Genomic DNA, 19,527 nt, shown 5'->3' with positions numbered 1-19,527 from the left:
AGAGATGCAATCTCTTCCCACGGTCTAACCAAACATACCTACTTGGCTCATTTTTACGCGATGTTGAGTTTGCCAAAGCTATTGCTAGCTCTACAACACTTGCACCTATTCAAACTCAAAGGACCCCGTATCCAGCCCTCCTATCTACTTCTGCTGAAGTAGATGCTGAAGACAAAACATCCAAAGGTAAACATTCGATGACCAATATACCCATAGCTCCCACTCTATCATCACCAGCCGCCTCTAGTTCTATCCCAAACCCGAAAATCAGTCCCTCGCTAGATGTCATCGAATCTGCCATTCAATCAAGCAATTCACCATCACCAGATAGTTCGACTAGAACCGATATGGAAGCTCTTAATCTCTCGCCTTCGACTTTGCCTAAAACGGCTACCAGTCCTGTTCAAAACTTGGAAGATACAGTAGTGAACCACCCCAAAGATCACATCAGTACTCACTCACCTTCCCATCAAGACAGCGAGGAACATCTTTGCCCAATACCACCCGAAGATATTGTCATTTCCCACCTCGATTCAGCTGCATCAAATTCTGAAATTCATCCAACCGAAAATCGTGAGTCATCTTCCTTTTGTTCTTGGGATATCTTGTTTGTTCAACTCTAACTAAAAATCTGTATCCTGCAGCTTCTTCACCTTTACCCGAGTTCAAACTCGATATTCCGATGGAAGAACCTGAAGTTGAAGCTAAGCCTTTGAAAAATCAAGATCTGGCGGTTTCAGGAGTAAATTGTCCATCGAATCCTGAGAATCATCCAACCGAGAATCGTGAGTCATGAATTATTTCTTGACTCTCTTGTTTGTTCAACTCTAACAAACTATCTGACCCTCGCAGGTTCTTCACCTTTACCCGATTTCAACCTTGAGATCGCCATGGATACGCCTGAAGTCAAAGCTGAGCATTTGAACACTGAAGTTCAGAAGGTTTCAGCAGAAAATTCTGTGTTGCGAGCTGCTGTGGATGTGTTACCCACCAACCTTGATCAGCCTGTCAATGATATCGAGCTCCCTTCAGTACTTCCTCTTGCCAAACAAATTAAGGCTCCAAAATCTCGAACTCGCAAACGTAAGATCTCCAAGGCTGAAGATAATCCGGCACCAAGTCTTCGCACACGGAAAGCCAAAACCAAAGAACCCGGTCAAAACATTTGCAAAGGCAAAACCACAACTATCCCTGATTTGCCGAAATTGCCAAAGGGTTATGGTTACATCGAAGTCTCAGAGGAGGTAGAAAGTGTAGAAAAACAAAACGACTCAGTTCCTACCGAGGAGAAAGCCCAGGCTGTCGGACGAGGCCGAAAGCGCAAAGATCGTGGTCCCATTCTTCCCTTGAAAGTGTCTACGCGTCGCAAAGTAGCAGCTGCTGCCAAAGAAGAAGTAGGTCTTGAAGAAGTAAGTCTCATACAAAAAAAGCGCTGATGTTACTCTCAATTTTTAGCTAAGAGCAGAATCGGAAACACCAAGAGAGACAGAAGTTCCCTTGGCAGCAAGTGCCGAATCGCCAAGCACAAGTGCAGAAACAACAGCAGCCAAAGCCGATGTCTTCTTGCCACGTGCCATCAATTCCACCCAGCCGACATCCAAAGGTCAGTCCTTAAAGCCTCAGAGGCTCTTGGAAAAAAAGAAAGTCAGTACCTGCCATGCGAGCAACTCTCAAAAACAAAGTATTGCATTTCTAATCTGTATCACTTTTGTTCTACAGTGTCAAAAACCTTTTACTCCAGAAGAAATGGAGGAACACCTTCAGATTGAGTGTGTTGTTTTGAAGGTATGTATCATTTGCTTATAAATGTATATCTTGAAGATTAGCACTGAGCCCCTCCTTACCTTACACTTTGACAGAAGTGGCCATTTTTGCAGGATGTACCTCAATACATATTTCCATTTGTCAAAAATGCTACAGACGTACCGAAAGATGGCCTTTGCGCTTTCTCAACCATCGCAGTCTCACTGGGACTCACACCTAACCAGGCACCCACTATCCGATCAGTCCTTTTACAACACCTACAGTCCAAGTATGACTGGTATGCTGAAAATATCCTCAAGTTTGCGGTTGACATCGATATCACACTTATCGAATCAATTTTGAAATCAACTGCTCTAACTGCAGAGCAGAGCGAATGGTTTCCGATGCCATGTGGAGGGTTTATCATTGCCAACGCATACCGAAGGCCGGTTATTTATTACAGCAAAACTGAAGCAAACTGCTCCTTAATACTTCCTTGCTTTGCACCGTACTGCCATGAACTCAAAGACAATGAATGTTATCAACCGATTGTCATGGCCTTCATCAACGAGAATCATTTCATACCACTCGAACTCGATTTCAATCACAACCTGCCTATCCCTTTCATTCATCCCGATTGGATGGAAGTACGTGAATTCCAGGCTCATACCTGGTGGTCGGTATATGAGAAAAACATTATTATTTACTTGAATCTCAAATGGCAAAGAGATTGGATCACCAATCAAGATGGATCTTATTCCAGGCGTGATGCAATAGAAGTTGAGCCGGAGGAAATAGAAGATGAGCCGGAGGAAATGGATGCAAAGGTGGTGGCTGAGGAACTGGCTCGTGATTCTGACACAAAATTAACAGAAACAGAGGAACCACAGTGGTAAATGTCTCTATGTTACCCATCATGCTTGCCACTCTGTGAATTTAATTTGTTGTTGCAATAAAACAACCAATATTTCTTTCATAAATAAGTTGAAGTGCTATTACAAATGCACTTCACCTACAAGAAGCAATAATAAGGATTGGTCCTCAAATATGTGTTAAGAGTGTCAAGCATGATTTTCACTGTAAGAGGTGTGATTATATACTTACCTATTCACAATGATTGGAGGATATGATAGTTTCTCTCCTATACATGTGTTAAATACAAATTCCCTTATTAATTCACACCTACAATAAGTGACAAGTTGAATAGGTGGGAAATTATCATTCACACATCCTCAAATGAGTGTCAATTGTGTGAAGCATGATATTCACTTTCAGAGAGGTGTGAAATCATACTTCACACCTCTTCACTCTGACTTGAGGATGTGTGAATGATAATTTCACTCCTACCCATGTGTTAAATTCACTTATTTATTGGTTCACACCTACAATAGGGAAATTATCATTCACACATCCTCAAATCAGTGAAGCCTGTGTTGAATCAGTTCCACTTGGAGTGGTGTGAAAAACTTCTTCACATCTCTTCACACTGATTCAGGGATGTGTGAAGGATAATGTCGCATCAGTTTCACTTGGAAAGGTGTGAAAAAATTCTTCACATCTCTTCACACTGATGCAGGGATGTGTGAAGGATAATTTCACTCCTACCCATGTGTTAGACACAAATTCACTTATTGATTCAAACCTACAAGAAGTGACAAGAATACTAGGTGGTAAATTATTCTTCACACATCCTCAAATCAGTGTGAAGATATTGAAGCATGATATTCACTTTCAGAAGTGTGAAAACATACTTCACACCTCTTCACACTGGTTTGGGGTTGTGTGAAGGATGCTTTCACTCCTCTGCATGTCTTAAACACAAATTCACCTATTCATTCACCCTACAATAGGGGTTTTATCCTTCACACATCTCCCAATAAGTTTAAAGCATCTGAAGCATCATTTTCACTTGTAGAGGTGTGAAAACATACGTCTTCACACGTCTTCACACGTCTTCACACGTCTTCACACGTCTTCACACGTCTTCACACGTCTTCACACTGAGGAGAGGATGTGTGAAGAATAAATTCACTCCTCTCCTGGGGTTAAATTCACTTGTTTATTGATTCACACCTACAATAGGGAATTTATCCATCACACATCTTCAAACAAGTGTGAAGCATGTGAAGCATCATTTTCACTTGGAGAGGTGTGAAAACATACATCTTCACACGTCTTCACACTGATTTGAGGATGTGTGAAGGATAAATTCACTCCTCTCCTGGTGTTAAATTCACTTGTTTATTGATTCACTCCTACAATAGGGAATTGATCCTTCACACATCTCCACATAAGTGTGAAGCGTGTGAAGGATCATTGTCACTTTTGGAGGTGTGAAACAGATTTCACACACCTTCATGACTTCTTCATAAACAAGTGTAAAGTGTGTGTTCACTGCTACCTATGTTGAGAAGTTGGTCTCAACCAACTTTGCAAATGTGTCTGGATTCGATCAATTGAGAGATTACTAAAGAACAGTGCGATTTCACGACAGTTTCAAGCATGCCCTTCCAGAATTTGATTTCGAATCAAATTCAATATCAGACATAAATATACGGGGAATGGCTTTTGGACATTACAGATCCTCCTCCAAAGCTTCACTGATTCAGTTAAAAAGAAGAATATGAAAAATAACTGTAACTATATGTGACATTTACGATCAGCTGAAATGAAAAAATGAAAAGTTGAGATATAGATTCATCATTTGGCAACTTCAAGAGATATAAGCAAGGCTCAGGGAAATTGCTGGATCAAAGCTTGCACTTTGGCTGCCCTTTTCTCCCTAGCCAAATCCGCACGCATCTTTAGATGTGCTGTCTCACGATCCATCTTGACACGGTTCTCATCTATATAAGTTTTTACTCGCTGGGCCCGGAATTCCTCCCACTCAAGTGGGGTCTTACCCTCCTTCTCCTTCTCGAGTAGTTGGATCCGATTGACCAGCGTTTCGGAAATTTGACAAGATGATCCGAATTGGGTGACTTTACACTCTTTTGGTGGAACTGCCTTTCCTTTTTCATCAAGTGAACGCGAGGACGTCGTATAATGGGGAATCTGATGGAGTGTTGATCAATATTCTCATCAAGTATGATGAGAGATGAGTGTACTTACTTTAGTATCCCATAACATCTCATACAGGCCGTTGCAACGACTCAAAGCAATCTTAATGCCAAAGTCCTTCACTACAAAGTACAGATCTTCAACCGATCCTAGTAACTTTGCCTCTTCCTTGCTGCATGGAACCCCGGTCGCCCTAATGATAAGTCCAAATAGGCCAAAGGCATATCGTGTGTGATCCTTGTCGGTATGCATGCGATTGGCAAATCCATCACATGATACTGCGATGTTAGACGCAAAAACCAAACCATTAGGCGTATCCTGCCACTTCTCGTCGTCAAAACCAGGGACATTTGTAGTGAGGCCAAGGGCAAGGTTCGTTTTGAATACATATAGTGAAAGGCTCGCAAATCGGCCTGCTAGGAAATCACGTATGATATGAAATTGTTCCATCCGTTGCTTGTCGGTTAACATGCGATCTATGGAAGTTGCGGTAAAGGCGGCCATAGCATAGGCACCTACATCATGATATCACAAAGATGACAGTATTAGTGTATCTTCACATGTGACGTGCTGAATGAGAGTCAGATAGCAAATTTACTAACCAAGTGATTTGCCCGGATCTGTTCCACCTCGCCATCCACAACACCCCATCCAACCACAAACATGTTCATCATCTCGGTGATCATGTTCATATTGTTGATCATTGGGATGATTGAGGTTGTTCTTATCTTTGTGAGAGCCGTTGATTTTACATTCGTAACGTGCTCGTGCGTGCTGGAAGATGGTGGATATAGAATGATTGAATTGCTTTCTCAGGTCATCATCCATCGTGCGAAACCTTGAACATCGAACAGCTAGGACTAAAGACAGGTCCGCTTTGTTGATAACTGCAACAGTTCCGTGAGAAATTTCGATGTCTTTCACTTTGTCAGTATCCTTTCGATCGTGGGGTCCCAACCGGAAAATGAACTTAGTGTTGAGTGGTAGCCCGAGTTCCGTGGCCAATTGACACTTGATGGCTGTACGCTTTCGGTGATAACGATAGAAAGCATGTCCATCCACATGATTTTGGAAGCACTGTTCAGTGTGATACAAACCAGCAACCAAGTCATGAAGTGACTCCATCCTCCATGACTTGGATGTTGTGTGTTTTGGTACATGTAGCCAAAGAGGCCCGTAATTAAGCATATTTCTATCATAACTTTTTACGCCCTTGACTTGTGGCTGATGTGAGTGTTCCAAATGATTTTGGAAGCACTGTTCAGTGTGATACAAACCAGTAACCAAGTCATGAAGTGACTCCATCCTCCATGACTTGGATGTTGTGTGCTTTGGTACATGTAGCCAAAGAGGCCCGTAATTAAGCATATTTCTACCGTAACTTTTTACGCCCTGGACTTATGGCTGATCTGAGTGTTCCAAATGATTTTGGGAGCACTATTGAGTGTGATACAAACCTTCAACCAAGGTTTGTATCACACTCAACCCTCCATGACTTGGATGTTGTGTGTTTTGGTACATGTGGGCAAAGAGGCCTGTGATTAAGCATATTTCTTCCACAACTCTTTACGCCCTGGACTTATGGCTGATCTGAGTGTTCCAAATGATTTTGGGAGCACTGTTCAGTGTGATACAAACCTTCATCCAAGTCATGAAGTGACACCACCCTCCATGACTTGGATGTGGTGTGTTTTGGTACATGTGGGCAAAGAGGCCCGTAATTAAGCATATTTCTTCCACAACTTTTTACGCCCTGGACTTATGGCTGATCTGAGTGTTCCAAATGATTTTGGGAGCACTGTTGAGTGTGATACAAACCTTCATCCAAGTCATGAAGTGACACCACCCTCCATGACCTGGATGTGGTGTGTTTTGGTACATGTGGCCAAAGAGGCCTGTAATTAAGCATATTTCTTCCATAACTTTTTACGCCCTGGACTTATGGCTGATCTGAGTGATCCAAATGATTTTGGGAGCACTATTGATTGTGATACAAACCTTCAACCAAGGTTTGTATCACACTCAACCCTCCATGACTTGGATGTTGTGTGTTTTGGTACATGTAGCCAAAGAGGCCTGTAATTAAGCATATTTCTTCCATAACTTTTTACGCCCTGGACTTATGGCTGATCTGAGTGATCCAAATGATTTTGGGAGCACTGTTGAGTGTGATACAAACCTTCATCCAAGTCATGAAGTGACACCACCCTCCATAACTTGGATGTTGTGTGTTTTGGTACATGTGGGCAAAGAGGCCCATAATTAAGCATATTTCTACCATAACTTTTTACGCCCTGGACTTATGGCTAATCTGAGTGTTCCAAATGATTTTAGGAGCACTATTGAGTGTGATACAAACCTTCAACCAAGGTTTGTATCACACTCAACCCTCCATGACTTGGTTGTTGCATATTGTTGCATATAGTCAGTCATTGAGGATCTTTTGGACATAAATTTTAACACTGGAATGTTATAGCATGTCTGAGTGTGCCAAATCATTTTGGGAGGACTATTGTGTGAACACATGCAGCATCCCACTCATGAAGTGTCACACCACTCCTTGACTTGGTTGCTGCATGTGTTCACACAATAGGCCCACATTGAGGATGAATGTACATAAGTCTTTACACCAGGGAGTTATAGTTGCAGTTTAGGTCTCTTTGAAGATACCAAAACCACCACACACACAGTTGGTTATGGCATAGTTTGTTCATTGATGTTTGTTCCACCATCAACCACCTTCACCCTTGGAGTCTATTTATGGGGTACTATGGTGGTTGTATGATTCACAACCTACCATTGGTGGCGCTTCTGTGGCAATCATTTTAAGTAATACAATGCTATGTGATAAACCAAGAATGAAAACACTTGAACAATGTTCTCTTACCCTGGCTCATCCTCAGATTGTTGATCAGCATCAAACTGAGTGGTGGAAAGAGGGTGAGTCGAAGTAAGGTTTTTTTTAAGCCCATACTTGTACTGTGTTTGACAGAATCCATCCCTAATTAGGTCACAAAACCCGCCCAACTAAGTTTCTGTGCCAAGATAGAAGGTGATTTGGAAGCACCGACCCAAAAGGTACTCTGAAACTTATATTTTGACAAACAGTTGAAATCAAGGGGACCAACCAACCATGATTAAACTTGGTTGGACAGCCCTGTATGAATCCCAGGGGGTGACAGATGTGGACAGATCACCAATATGAATTGTCTATTGTTTCAAATGAATAACTCTGGTGATGGTTATCATCGAGAACCTAGGGGTGACAGCACTTTGTTTATCCCAGGGATGACAGCACTGTGAATGTTCCTGGGATGACGGAAGCATCACCAGTACATTAGTGCCACAATAGCCCTAATGAAACTTCACCGCTGAAAAGGAAGCCCCAAAAAATTGTTTTTGAAATTAATCACCGCTGCTTTCACAAGCTGATATCTGAACAACCCCAAAATGGTAAGTGACAGTTTTCCATTTGCCAATTTGTCAAGACTCCTTTGTACATGGTGTAGTGCATCAGGTTGGAAACCATTAGTAATCATCGAATCTTACATTGTCTTATATTATTCAAATATGACCAACCAGAAGAAAGTCAAACTCAAGAAGCCTGAAAACCTCAAGCGAAAACCTCAGAACGAGCTTGATGCTCGGTGCCTTGCCATGAAACGCCGTAGCCGTGTCCACGCGGAAATAACAGTTGGTCAAGCTGTTTCAAACGCTGCCGAACAATACAATCGCGCCGAACCACTCGCGCCAGGTGGTTCAGGCGATATCATCATTCCAATGGCTGAACTCCCAGCTTTCGACGAGGGTGATAGAGACGAGGAACCAGACCAACTTGGACAATTACCGCCCAGTCCTCCACCTCATGATGCCAATCTCACTGGTGAAGTGTTTGCTTTTGGCCTTAACGAAGGATTTCATGCAGGACGGCGCCAACGGGAGGAAGAGGATTGGCGCAATCGATATCCGGCCATGTTTCCAGTCTTCTTGGCCTGTCAGCAGAGAACCAATAACTGGTCCAATGTCGAGACTCGATTTAAGGACTGGAAGGAACCGTGTAACTGTACAGGTACCATTCGCACTTTTGATGTGCTTGATCTTACATGTAAGTTCAATTGAGGTAAAGGAGCTAGCTATATGATTACTACTAATGGTTTCCTAATCCAGTTCGTAAACAGATAAAGTTGAAGATGTGTCCATGTTACCCTAATGATCAAGTGCGCCTGATTCAAGCCGGTTATATTGGAGGTAAGCCGGTCAGGCCTCAGTCAGTTGTTACCATTCGACTTTTGCGATTTTTCCACATAGTGTGGAAATACTGCAGCCTGCGTTTCCATCCATTTTCGGAGGCCCTTAACGAATTTCTGGATGAAGGGAATCCTTTATTCCTAAAACGAGGTGGAGGAACAAATGTAAATCCATTATTTATTTGGGTATTCATGTTCTGATGTTGAAATTATTCTTTTAGTGCCGTGAATGGCATCAGCCACTCTCGTCAGCCATTGATGCGTATCAAGAAATGATCGTCATGACTGAAGAAGCCGTCAACAAGAGCCTCCATCTGACAGTTCAGGACAAGCTAGCAGGAATTTGTCCCCAGTGTTTTGGGCCAGGCGTGGGGCCTCTTCCGTCAGGGGAACCGGATCACATTGTTTGTATTGATGGTAACTTCCAGCACCGTAGACACTTGGCGGCTAGTATTGAAAAAGGTGAAATCGTCACACCATCTCTGTTCTTACCTCCCAAGGAAATGGAAACCCTCCAAAACGAATGGTTGCAAACAGGTCGTACCTGTCGCGGTAGGCAAGCAAATAATGCTAAAGCCAAGGTGCCATGGCATGAGGCCGAGGTAGTTAGTGAGATTTTTATGATTCATATCGATACCTTCATGATATAGCTCTTTCAACCACAATTTCTGTTGATAGGATCCATGTGCGGCGCGGCATACAGCCGCTGATGATGTGTGAGGCAAGTCTCACTGGAAAGGTTGTGACGAAACAGGGTTAATGGGAATGGGGTGTCGACATGATCAATGTCTTTGTTTCATTAGCATTATTCAAAGTGGTGAAAAGTGGGTTACCTTATCCTCTGCTGCAGTGTGATCTGTTTGTACTGATAGTGTGTAAAATGCTTGCTAGAAACATTTTTCCACTTACTTTATTGAATTGGCTCCTTAAAGCCACCGAGGCCAGGGAAGACAGAGACGGAGAACTACATCAGACCCTTGGACTTCTATATGATATTGGCTGCACTTTACAAAAGAGCATAGTGAAGGTATGGCGTATATCTTATGGATATTGTACCCTTCATTGATTTATTTGAAATCCTTTGCACCAGCATAATTACTTTCCACAAGAACGGGAAAAAGACCGGCTCAAGTTTGGAACCAGTTTGTTCCACTCATTCGTGCACGAGTGGGCATGTCAACTTGATTATAACCCACGGCTCAACAATGGCTGGGGTCTCTCCAATGGCGAGGGAATGGAACGAATTTGGTCAGATTTTGAACCTTTGGTTAGGCCACTGCGTTACTCAACAAAACAGCATCGCCTGACAGCTTTGAACTTCCGAGCTATGCATCGGAATGAACGAGGAAGACATAACTCTGGTAAGAAGTCCAACCTCTCTATCCAGGCAACTAGGCAACTCCTGATAATAAAACTTCCTTTGAAACAATAGCTGCGCGCAGCCTGAAACATCTGCAGCAGACTCAGAAAAAACTTTCGGCAGCGAGATGTATATTGAGGCAGCTTGACCGCCAGCATGGTCATACTGAAGAGTACTTCAAGAATCAATGCGAGCGTAAGAAGGCAATACAAAGTCAAACCATCAGCCAAAGCAGCGCCGATTACTTGGAACATGTGGCTGAACTCGTTGATTTGGAGGAGCAGCTAGTGGCTGCTCAGTAAGTTCGCATCTGCGCTGAACGGCAGGGAGGGCAGAGAAACTGATTAAGATTGAAATTTTCCAATCAGGGACAAGCTGGAAACCATGGACAAGAATAAACGGTCTAGGCGACGCCGTCAAAAGCATAGACATGCTAGTGGTGTTCCTAATACCTTGGTGTTGCTTGAAAAAGCCATTGAGCGTGTTACTGAGAAGCTTGGAGATGCCGAGTTATGTGAACTCACTGGTACATCAGGTGCTTCCAATGTTGAGCGCTGTAAGGTACCCATGACTAACGCCGCCGTACTGACTAAAATATGGGGTCCGAGATTTTTCCGGACATTGGTTTACGAACAATAATGTTCGCGAAATGCGATGTTCGGAAAAATTCACTTTCCCCTGAAGAAAGTGAATTTTCCCGAACATTGCGTATTTTGGAAAGGTCGTAAAAAAAAGATCGGAAAAATGAATGCCAGACATAAGAAGCGTGAACTTTTACAATCGAAATCTCCCAGTGCTTATGTCTCGTAACCAATTAAGCATGTAAAAGAGCACAGGAAGGCCAATTGTTTGACTTTTCCGGACAATCACTCACGAACATTTTAGTTCGTGAAAAAAGAAGGCCGGAAATCTCTTTTTTCGAAATCCAGATATTGAATTTTCCGGACATTCTTCGTGAATTTCCCGAACATTCCTTATCTTTTTTCATTTTGTCCCGAGAGAACATATTAATGAAAGTAAGGTAATAGAGTGAATGAATGACAACACAGATTAAATGAAATCCAAGAAAAGAAAGAAAAGAGATACGAAAATACAAAAAAGGAATAAAAGAGACACGAAAATCCAGGTTTAAAGAATGTAAAGAAATAATTAAAAAAGTTCTGTTTAAAAAAGAGAGTAATGCAAAAGATAAAGAAGTTTTTTTAAGGAGAGTAATGCAAAAGATGAATTCGATAAATTCTCATGTGTTAAATTTGTTGAGAGCAGCGGACTATTTCTGACTGTGACGCTTCGACTTCCACAATTTAAAGCGGCCATTGGACTCTTGGCTCGAAACGTCGACTCCAAGATGAGACCCAGCATTCAATTCCTCCACATCTACCAAGGCGTAACCTTTCCAACCCTTTGGCTTTTGGGGTCTGGCTGGTTTTTTTGCTGATTTGTATTCAAAAAAAGAAATGAGAATGAGTCTAACTTTGCAAAGAGAATAGATCATGACTTTCTGACCTTTTGGAGGGCTATGTGCCTCTGTCGGTGCTGCTTCCGTGACCACTGGGTTTTTCATATCAACCCGAGGTTTCTTGGATGGCCTACTTTGTGGGACTTCATCTTGGGTGAGATTGCACACCTTGCGCTTGGATTTCACTTTAGGTTTGGCAGGAACCTCGCGGCGTTCCTCTTGATCCTGATCCATAGGCATGATGGGTTCTTCTAATTCATCAAGTTGTACCTTCATCTCTTCTTTGCAATTTTGGTGACACTGCGCTGCCCCTAGATAGAAAAGATAGCAGAACCATGAGTAACTCTGATCTGATCTGGATAATAAATCAGATCACGCACCATCTTCAGTCGGTAGACCATCATCTGAATTCGAATCATTGAACAGTACGTTCGGTAGAGGTAGACCATCATCTGATTTCAAGTCTCCATGAGGGTAGTCCTCAAACAATCCCTCTAGGCCTTCGGCTTCGGCTTCGTTTTTTTCAATTTTCACTTGGGAAAAAGGCAAGTCCCCTTCAATTTGATCTCCGTAAGTGCTATTCATTCTAACATTGGCAGTAACAATGATACTGGCCTCTTCTGCGGTAGGTGCTCGTGAGTACATCACCCAGCTGGTATGTTCAGCTACACCTCCGATTGAACTCAAATCCCTACTGGACAAAGTCGCAATCCCTTCGTTTTGCATGTCGTTGTGATGCCATACGCCCGATAAACCGCCGAATGTGCGCACCACCTTGCACCAATAGTGGCTGTCCCACCAGAAACCACGAGCACACATCTGATAGGTGGCGCCGTGTAGAGTAATCTCAAAAGGTAAGTCGATTTCGCGCATCATCTTGGCGGCTTCTGAACGCCGCGAACCCAAGTAAAGGCCTATGTCTAGCTGAATGTATAGATGGGGCGGTGGTGGGTCAAACAAAAGCCTGGCCCTTTCGTAATATGGAGGCTTCGTGCGAGGCATGGTTGGATCGCCAGGGTCCTTGTTGACCTTGCAGTCTAGGCAGTGTCGTGCGGATATACGTCGAACGCCTTCGTTCAACGTCCAGGCTTGAAGGAGTTCGGGTGTAGTCGAATAGGTGTAACCGCTGTTGTAATGCTCAGGCATGAGCACGATGGAATTCTGAGGAATCACTTCGTATTTCTTATGTTCAAAGTTGTGAGTACATCAGAGTTTTCGTTGACGGTATATTTGAAAGACTGATTTAGTAATAGGCGGCGCTGGTGGTGAGGTTTGAGCGCCATCCAAGTCAAATAAGCCTTCAAAGAACTGTTCGGCTGATGCAAAGCGGTTGGCTTCAAAGGCGAGAGGGTTGATTTTTTGAATGGCTGCTTGAATCTTGTTTTGGCCAGTGGGCAGAATAGTTCGGATGTTGCCAGATCGGTGAACTTCCCAAGTTGTGCGTGACGAAAATAAATTCATAAGAATATTGTAAATGTGAATTGACTTTCCTTTGGATCCTGTGAACCAATAAGGTGTCGCAAGTGCGTAGAGACACTCTGACATCAAATTCATCCAGCAACGATTTTGCCGACCTAAGGCCTTCGAACTTCGGAACCCTTGGAACGTGGTTACCGGATTTCGGTCGACATTCAGAGCTCCTGATGGACGGCCAAGTTTCTTCTTGTTTGAAACTTCACCGAGAAGGGCGTCTGTCGTGTCCGGTGGACGGCCGTCGTTCTTAGGTTCACGGCGATGTCGAGCCTTCTTTGCCCAGCCTAGGATCTGGGCAACTTTCTCGTAATTTTTGGTGGATCCATATGTGATGGTCACACCTCGACAAAGGTCGACATGGTCCCTCTGAAGACTCATGACCAATCCGTAAAGCTGTACCAGACCAACCTGGATGGTACAGCTTCCTTCACTAAAAGACACATGAGCGCGTCAATTTGAATTTCTAAAAGCAAAATGCAAAGAAACATACATAGAAAAACTTACGAAATCATATAATACACCCGATGCATCGATTCCTGAGAGTTGGTCGTCTCAGGCAGGTCATCGTCCAGTCCATCGTCATCGATTTGTTTACGTCGAGATTTGAAGAGCATGGCCTGAATATCTGAAGCCTGCCACCAATCAATCCATCTTCTGGCATTCGGGTATTCTCGTCGTATTTGGTCCACCTTCATTTCGTAAGTTTGACCGCCTGGGACATCGGGATCGCACAGCACTGTAAACATCATTCAACTTCCCCAATTTGGCAGAGGAAAATGATTAATAGTACAGTTTTTCATAAAAGAATCTAATACTGCACACCTGGGCCATTTCACCCACACTACATATGTGCAGCAAGCTAAGTCAATAGTTGTCTATCATGTACATACAGGTCTGCTCAGTTTTTTGCCCATCAGAATAAATAAATCACATGTTATACCACATGTAACTTTTTCGACTTTGAAATTTTTTTCCCAAAAATTCACTACATATAATTCTGTAGCTGCTCAGGCAATATTGTTGAAGCTATGTCTTAGTAACAGAAAGTGTGTTACATGCAGTTGAGTTGATGAGATCACACCAAAACATTGAGTCAGTGTATGTAGTCAATCTTTTGGAAGCTTTTTTCAATCTGAAAGAAGTTACAGCATGTATTACATATGAATAACTTGTCCTGATGAGCAGATAACTGAGCAGAACTGTATGTACATGATAACCACATATTCACTGAGCCTGCTACACATATGTAGTGTGGGTGTTATGGCTCAGGTGTGGAGTGATAGACCATTTTATGACAAATCATACTCCCAATCATTTTTCCCTGCCCACTTGGGGAACCCGAATAATGTCTGCAGTGCAGACTCATTGCAAGTTGTTCAAATTCCGGCTTGAGAAAAATGGATGTAAGTCTTTTGAAACTTTTACGAATTTCTTTTTTGGAATGGAAACTAACCTCTTTACCCCTTGGAATTATTGCATTGTTCCGCTTCAAACGTGTCAGCGATTGTCTGAAATGTTCCTTACAACCGCGCAGTTTGGACAACACAACCTCTTTATCACTTTCATTGAATACTGACATATAAGCTTGAATAAAACCGTTTTTTTGAGCAACTGAAAAATCCACAACATTCCGCACCAAAAGGTCTCTTTCTTCGACTGAAAATTCAGAGTCTTGAATCTGCTCCATGAGGGTTTTGAAGTGCGCTAGATAGTGCGCTTCGGTGAGACCTTTTAGCCACGTGAGTTGAATAGGAATCCACCTATTGAGTACATCACTGTACATCGAGGTTGACAGCAAATAACCGTTTGCAAAAAATTTATATGTTACGTCAGACAATAAGCCGCCGCTATAAACACTACCTTTAACTTTGGTCAGCAGTTGTTCTGCCATCCACGGGGTTTGGAAAGTCATGTGCATGTTCTTCTTTTTCATAGATGTTGAAATCACTTCCAACCCGCGTCTGAAGTAAAAAGAATTACTCAGTTTCTTATATACATTTACAATCTGAAGGTATGTAGAACTACGTACTCAGCCCAAGTTTCCATGTCCAAGATGAAACTGTCACCCGATCCGGGTATCTTCTTTTCAGGAATGATCCCATTTTTGACCAGGATCATCCGTCTATAATAGCCAAGTCGATGCAAATTCGCCAATGCGTGATGAATATCACGAGCCGTTGTGATTTCTCCTTGACCAGCGGGAGCTCGGCCAACCTGTGAGAACAAAATGTGTCAATGGAACAATTTTGATAAATTTTGGCATAGTCGAAAATTGAAAAAATTAGAAATTTTGATTTGTTGAAAGACTTGCCTTATGCTGCAATGGACCAATGTTAGGATTTTCAACAACCTTTTGAGCAAACTCATCAAGCGCGAGTTTGTCTGGCTTGTTGCGTCTCGGCCAAGGATGAGTGTGTAATCCGGAGTGTCGAAGAATTCCCCAGCCGGACGGGATGTGTTCATCAACACGACATATGGTGTCTTTACACGGAATTAGGCGGAGGTAGTCTGTGCAAAGAGATGCTTTGCATCTCTGTTGTCTGGAATGTGCGATTTTTTTAGTATAATCAGTAATGATTAAACACATTACATAGACGAGCGGGAAATTACTCACTTGGATAGCCATTCTGCAATTTTTCCCTTGCCAGTAGGCGGCGCACCAAGATAGTCGCAGTCGTGGTTGTTGCATACAAAGACACCTAGGCAGGTGAACCGTACTGTTCGCCAGTCGGGTCGCTTCTTTGTGCCACCTCCCGAAGTCGTGCTGGCGAAACCGACGGTGCACCAGTTGGCGAATTTACTATTGGGTTTCCTTACGAATACAGTCGAGCCATTGGGAAAAAGCGGGTATCCTTCGCCATCCAGAGTGGTGTTGTGATCAATGAATGTTTCGAAAGTAGTGCGATCCAGAGGCAAAGAAAAAGTCTTCGGACCCTTCTTGCCCTCTTTTTTCGAAATCAAACCCGTTGGTTTGCGGTTCTGAGAGACTAGAGAGACTACTTGGCTTTTGGTTTCCGGATTTTCGGCCGCTTGCAAATGTAAGCCAATATCTTGCTGGTGAAGGATTTCACGGCAAGCACTGGAATTGTCGAATTGGCTCGACTGTTTGTATTTGTTGAATCGGGAGTATTTGTCGAATTTTGAAAGAGAAAGATGTCCATGTGCATTGGGAACAACACCGTCCTCCGGATCGTCATCCTTGTATTCGTCCGAGTCGCTGGACCCATGTTTATCACCTGCATGATCGGTCCAATTGTCGCCAGAGTCGCTCATAGTAATTGGAGTTGTAGAGAAGGGTTTGAATAGAAGAAACGATGATAGAAAAAAGAAGTAAAACTCGAAGATATTCCAATTGATGGAAAGCCGATTGATAACTAAGGAAAGGTGGAAAGGAAAAACAGATTGGTTTGTGTTTGTGAGAGGGTCTAAGTAGGACAATGCTCGTTGGTCTTCCTTCCTTGTAGGATGTGTCCATCGCATAAGGGAATTGATGATTCGAGTCTGACCACCCCCCTTGCCGAGTGGTCCAAATGTCCGTTTAGCACGTTCATTGTGAATGTTGAACGGCTTCATTATCTATCAAATGTTTTGATAATGATAATGAAGCCTTGATTGTGATATGTATGAATGATAAGGTCGATGGATGTTGTTAGATGTTAGATCAAAGATAGGGAGTTCTAGTTATTGAGATAGTATATATCTATTGTGTCTGGAATAGTAGATAGGTGCAAATGGATGTTCGCCTTTTGTGAGCCTTCGTTTGCGAACCTTTGAAGGGTTGTGAAGCATGCATCGTAAAAGTAAACAAAGGGATATGATTTTGCCCTTTTCCGCTCGATGATATGTACGGTCTTTGATGGTCGGCATGGATGTTTGGGAAAATTAAAGGTTGAAGATGGTGGTAATACAAATTTCAGGGCATTGATCACCGTTTTTTTTTTACATACAATCTAAAATTTGGCATCATACGTAAAAATTCACTTTGGTCGGGGCAAAGTTAAATTTTCCAAACTACATTTTTTCCCCACATTATCGTACGTAATTGGTCGTTTAGAAAAATCTACGATCCCCTAAAATATTCTATCCTCAGATGCTCGAGCAAAACCTCTAGTTAAAATCCGTGTTGCAAAAGGAAAGCTACTTGGTGCAAAGGTGGGAGTTATTGAGCATAGAAGGAGAGCCAGTCACGCTCGAGGTAAATCCGGTCATTGTTTCACTTGTCTCAACATATTCTTGCATTGACATGTTCACTGGTGATAGGTACTAATGTTCAAAAAAAGATGAATACTTTGCGACTACTGAAGAATACTAAGCTACAACAAAAGCATGCTACATATATCAGACTTGCCAAGCAATACAATGAGCAGTTCGCACCTGACCCATCACTGGCCACCCCTACTCTTCAAGAGGTTGAAGCAATGGATTTACGCCACCCGTTTCTCAACTTTGGTAGCATCATTCACTCGACTGAACCTTGGGCCGTTGACGAAGCAACCCAGGAAGGGATGGAAGCTTACATCACAGTATGTCGGTGTACGGAGGAGCTTCGCCGTATTGCAAAAGAGGCCAGACAAATGCTGAACTGGGCAGTTCAGTATCAAGGCAAGATTGACAACCTACCACTGCCAGCATTACCAATGGTGAGTTGATATGTTTTGTCAAGATTGTTTGGTAACATACCTCAATTTGTGTTCATTGTAGACATCATCCCAACATGGGCAAGTAAAGATATGATGCTGGCAATTGCTTGTACTTTATCGCGGGAAGCTTGGCGGATGTGGTTAAGCTGGAATGGCGCCATCATCAGCTTGCTGCACCAATCGGAACCTTACAATGTGTGTGAAACAGGCAGTGATGATGAATTACAAGAAAAGTGGAGATCAATGGTAAAAAAGTGTCTTGCGGAGTGGGAAACAATGGTACGTGTCCCAACAATTGTGGGTGAAGAGGAAGAAAATGGGGAAGATGATGTTTATGATGATGTTTATCATGAAATACTTGAGCATGATGACGATGAGTTTGATTAGTCTAGAGGTCACAGATATTTAGAAAACTTCCACATTCCTTTTTCAATCCACTTTAGTGGTAGATGTGTTCCGATTCAAAATGAAATATTTCCCACTTTTCACACTGACCTTACACCTGTGAAAATCTCATTTAAGGATTTGAAAATGAAATTCACACCTGGCACACCGCTTCACCAAAGTGGATGGAGTGTGATTACAAAGTTTCACACTGGCATTGCACCCGTGAAGCTTTGTTCAAGGGTTCAGAACTGGAATCACAGCTTTCACCCATCTGTGAAAGTGTGAATAGTGTGATTCACACTATTCACACTTTCACCACGTCTGTGAGATGAGACTTTCTTGAATATCCTGAATAATGCAAAGTGTTAATAAGATTTTCACACCTCTTCACAAGTGTGAATAGGGTGTGAATCACATCTTTCACAATCTCACCACGCCTATGAAGGAGTGACCAAGGTTGAGAGGTGTGAATAAGATTTTCACACCTCTTCACAAGTGTGAATAGGGTGTGAATCACATCTTTCACAATTTCACCACGCCTATGAAGGAGTGACCAAGGTTAAGAGGTGTGAATAAGATTTTCACACCTCTTCACAAGTGTGAATAGGGTGTGAATCACATCTTTCACAATCTCACCACGCCTATGAAGGTGTGAATGACATTTTCACACCTCTTCACAAGTGTGAATACGGTGTGAATCACATCTTTCACGATTTCACACACCCATGAAGGAGTGACCAAGGTTAAGAGGTGTGAATAACATTTTCACACCTCTTCACAAGTGTGAATAGGGTGTGAATCACCTCTTTCACAATCTCACCACGCCTGAGAAGGAGTGACCAAGGTTTCAGGGTGTGAAAGCTGTGAATCACACCTCTTCACAAGTTTGAATATGGTGTGAATCACATCTTTCACACTTTCATCACGCCTATGAAGGAGTGACCAAGGTTAAGAGGTGTGAATAACATTTTCACACCTATTCACAAGTGTGAATAGGGTGTGAATCACCTCTTTCACAATCTCACCACGCCTATGAAGGAGTGACCAAGGTTAAGAGGTGTGAATACCATTTTCACACTTCTTCACAAGTGTGAATACGGTGTGAATCACATCTTTCACACTTTCATCACGCCTATGAAGGAGTGACCAAGGTTAAGA

At 42.7% G+C, this 19,527-nt stretch overlaps 2 protein-coding genes across 2 annotated transcripts; one reads left to right on the top strand and one right to left on the bottom strand.

Annotated features, from left to right (window-relative positions):
* Nucleotides 1-8,373: 8,373 nt before the first annotated feature.
* Nucleotides 8,374-9,013, top strand: MELLADRAFT_92423 (uncharacterized protein; the record flags this gene model as incomplete). Its single annotated transcript, XM_007405671.1, has 2 exons — nucleotides 8,374-8,908; nucleotides 8,982-9,013. 2 exons carry the CDS (start codon nucleotides 8,374-8,376, stop codon nucleotides 9,011-9,013), a joined length of 567 nt encoding a protein of 188 aa, XP_007405733.1.
* Nucleotides 9,014-11,680: 2,667 nt separating this feature from the next.
* MELLADRAFT_92422 (uncharacterized protein) lies at nucleotides 11,681-12,688 on the bottom strand (the record flags this gene model as incomplete). The annotated part of the gene is made up of 3 exons (XM_007405538.1): nucleotides 11,681-11,844; nucleotides 11,917-12,180; nucleotides 12,250-12,688. The coding sequence occupies 3 exons, from the start codon at nucleotides 12,686-12,688 to the stop codon at nucleotides 11,681-11,683; spliced, it is 867 nt and encodes a 288-aa protein (XP_007405600.1).
* Nucleotides 12,689-19,527: the final 6,839 nt, after the last annotated feature.

This window comes from Melampsora larici-populina, assembly GCF_000204055.1.
Source record: "Melampsora larici-populina 98AG31 unplaced genomic scaffold MELLAscaffold_4, whole genome shotgun sequence".
In the NCBI taxonomy this organism is placed as follows: domain Eukaryota; kingdom Fungi; phylum Basidiomycota; class Pucciniomycetes; order Pucciniales; family Melampsoraceae; genus Melampsora; species Melampsora laricis-populina.
This window is presented reverse-complemented; position numbering and strand designations above follow the sequence as displayed.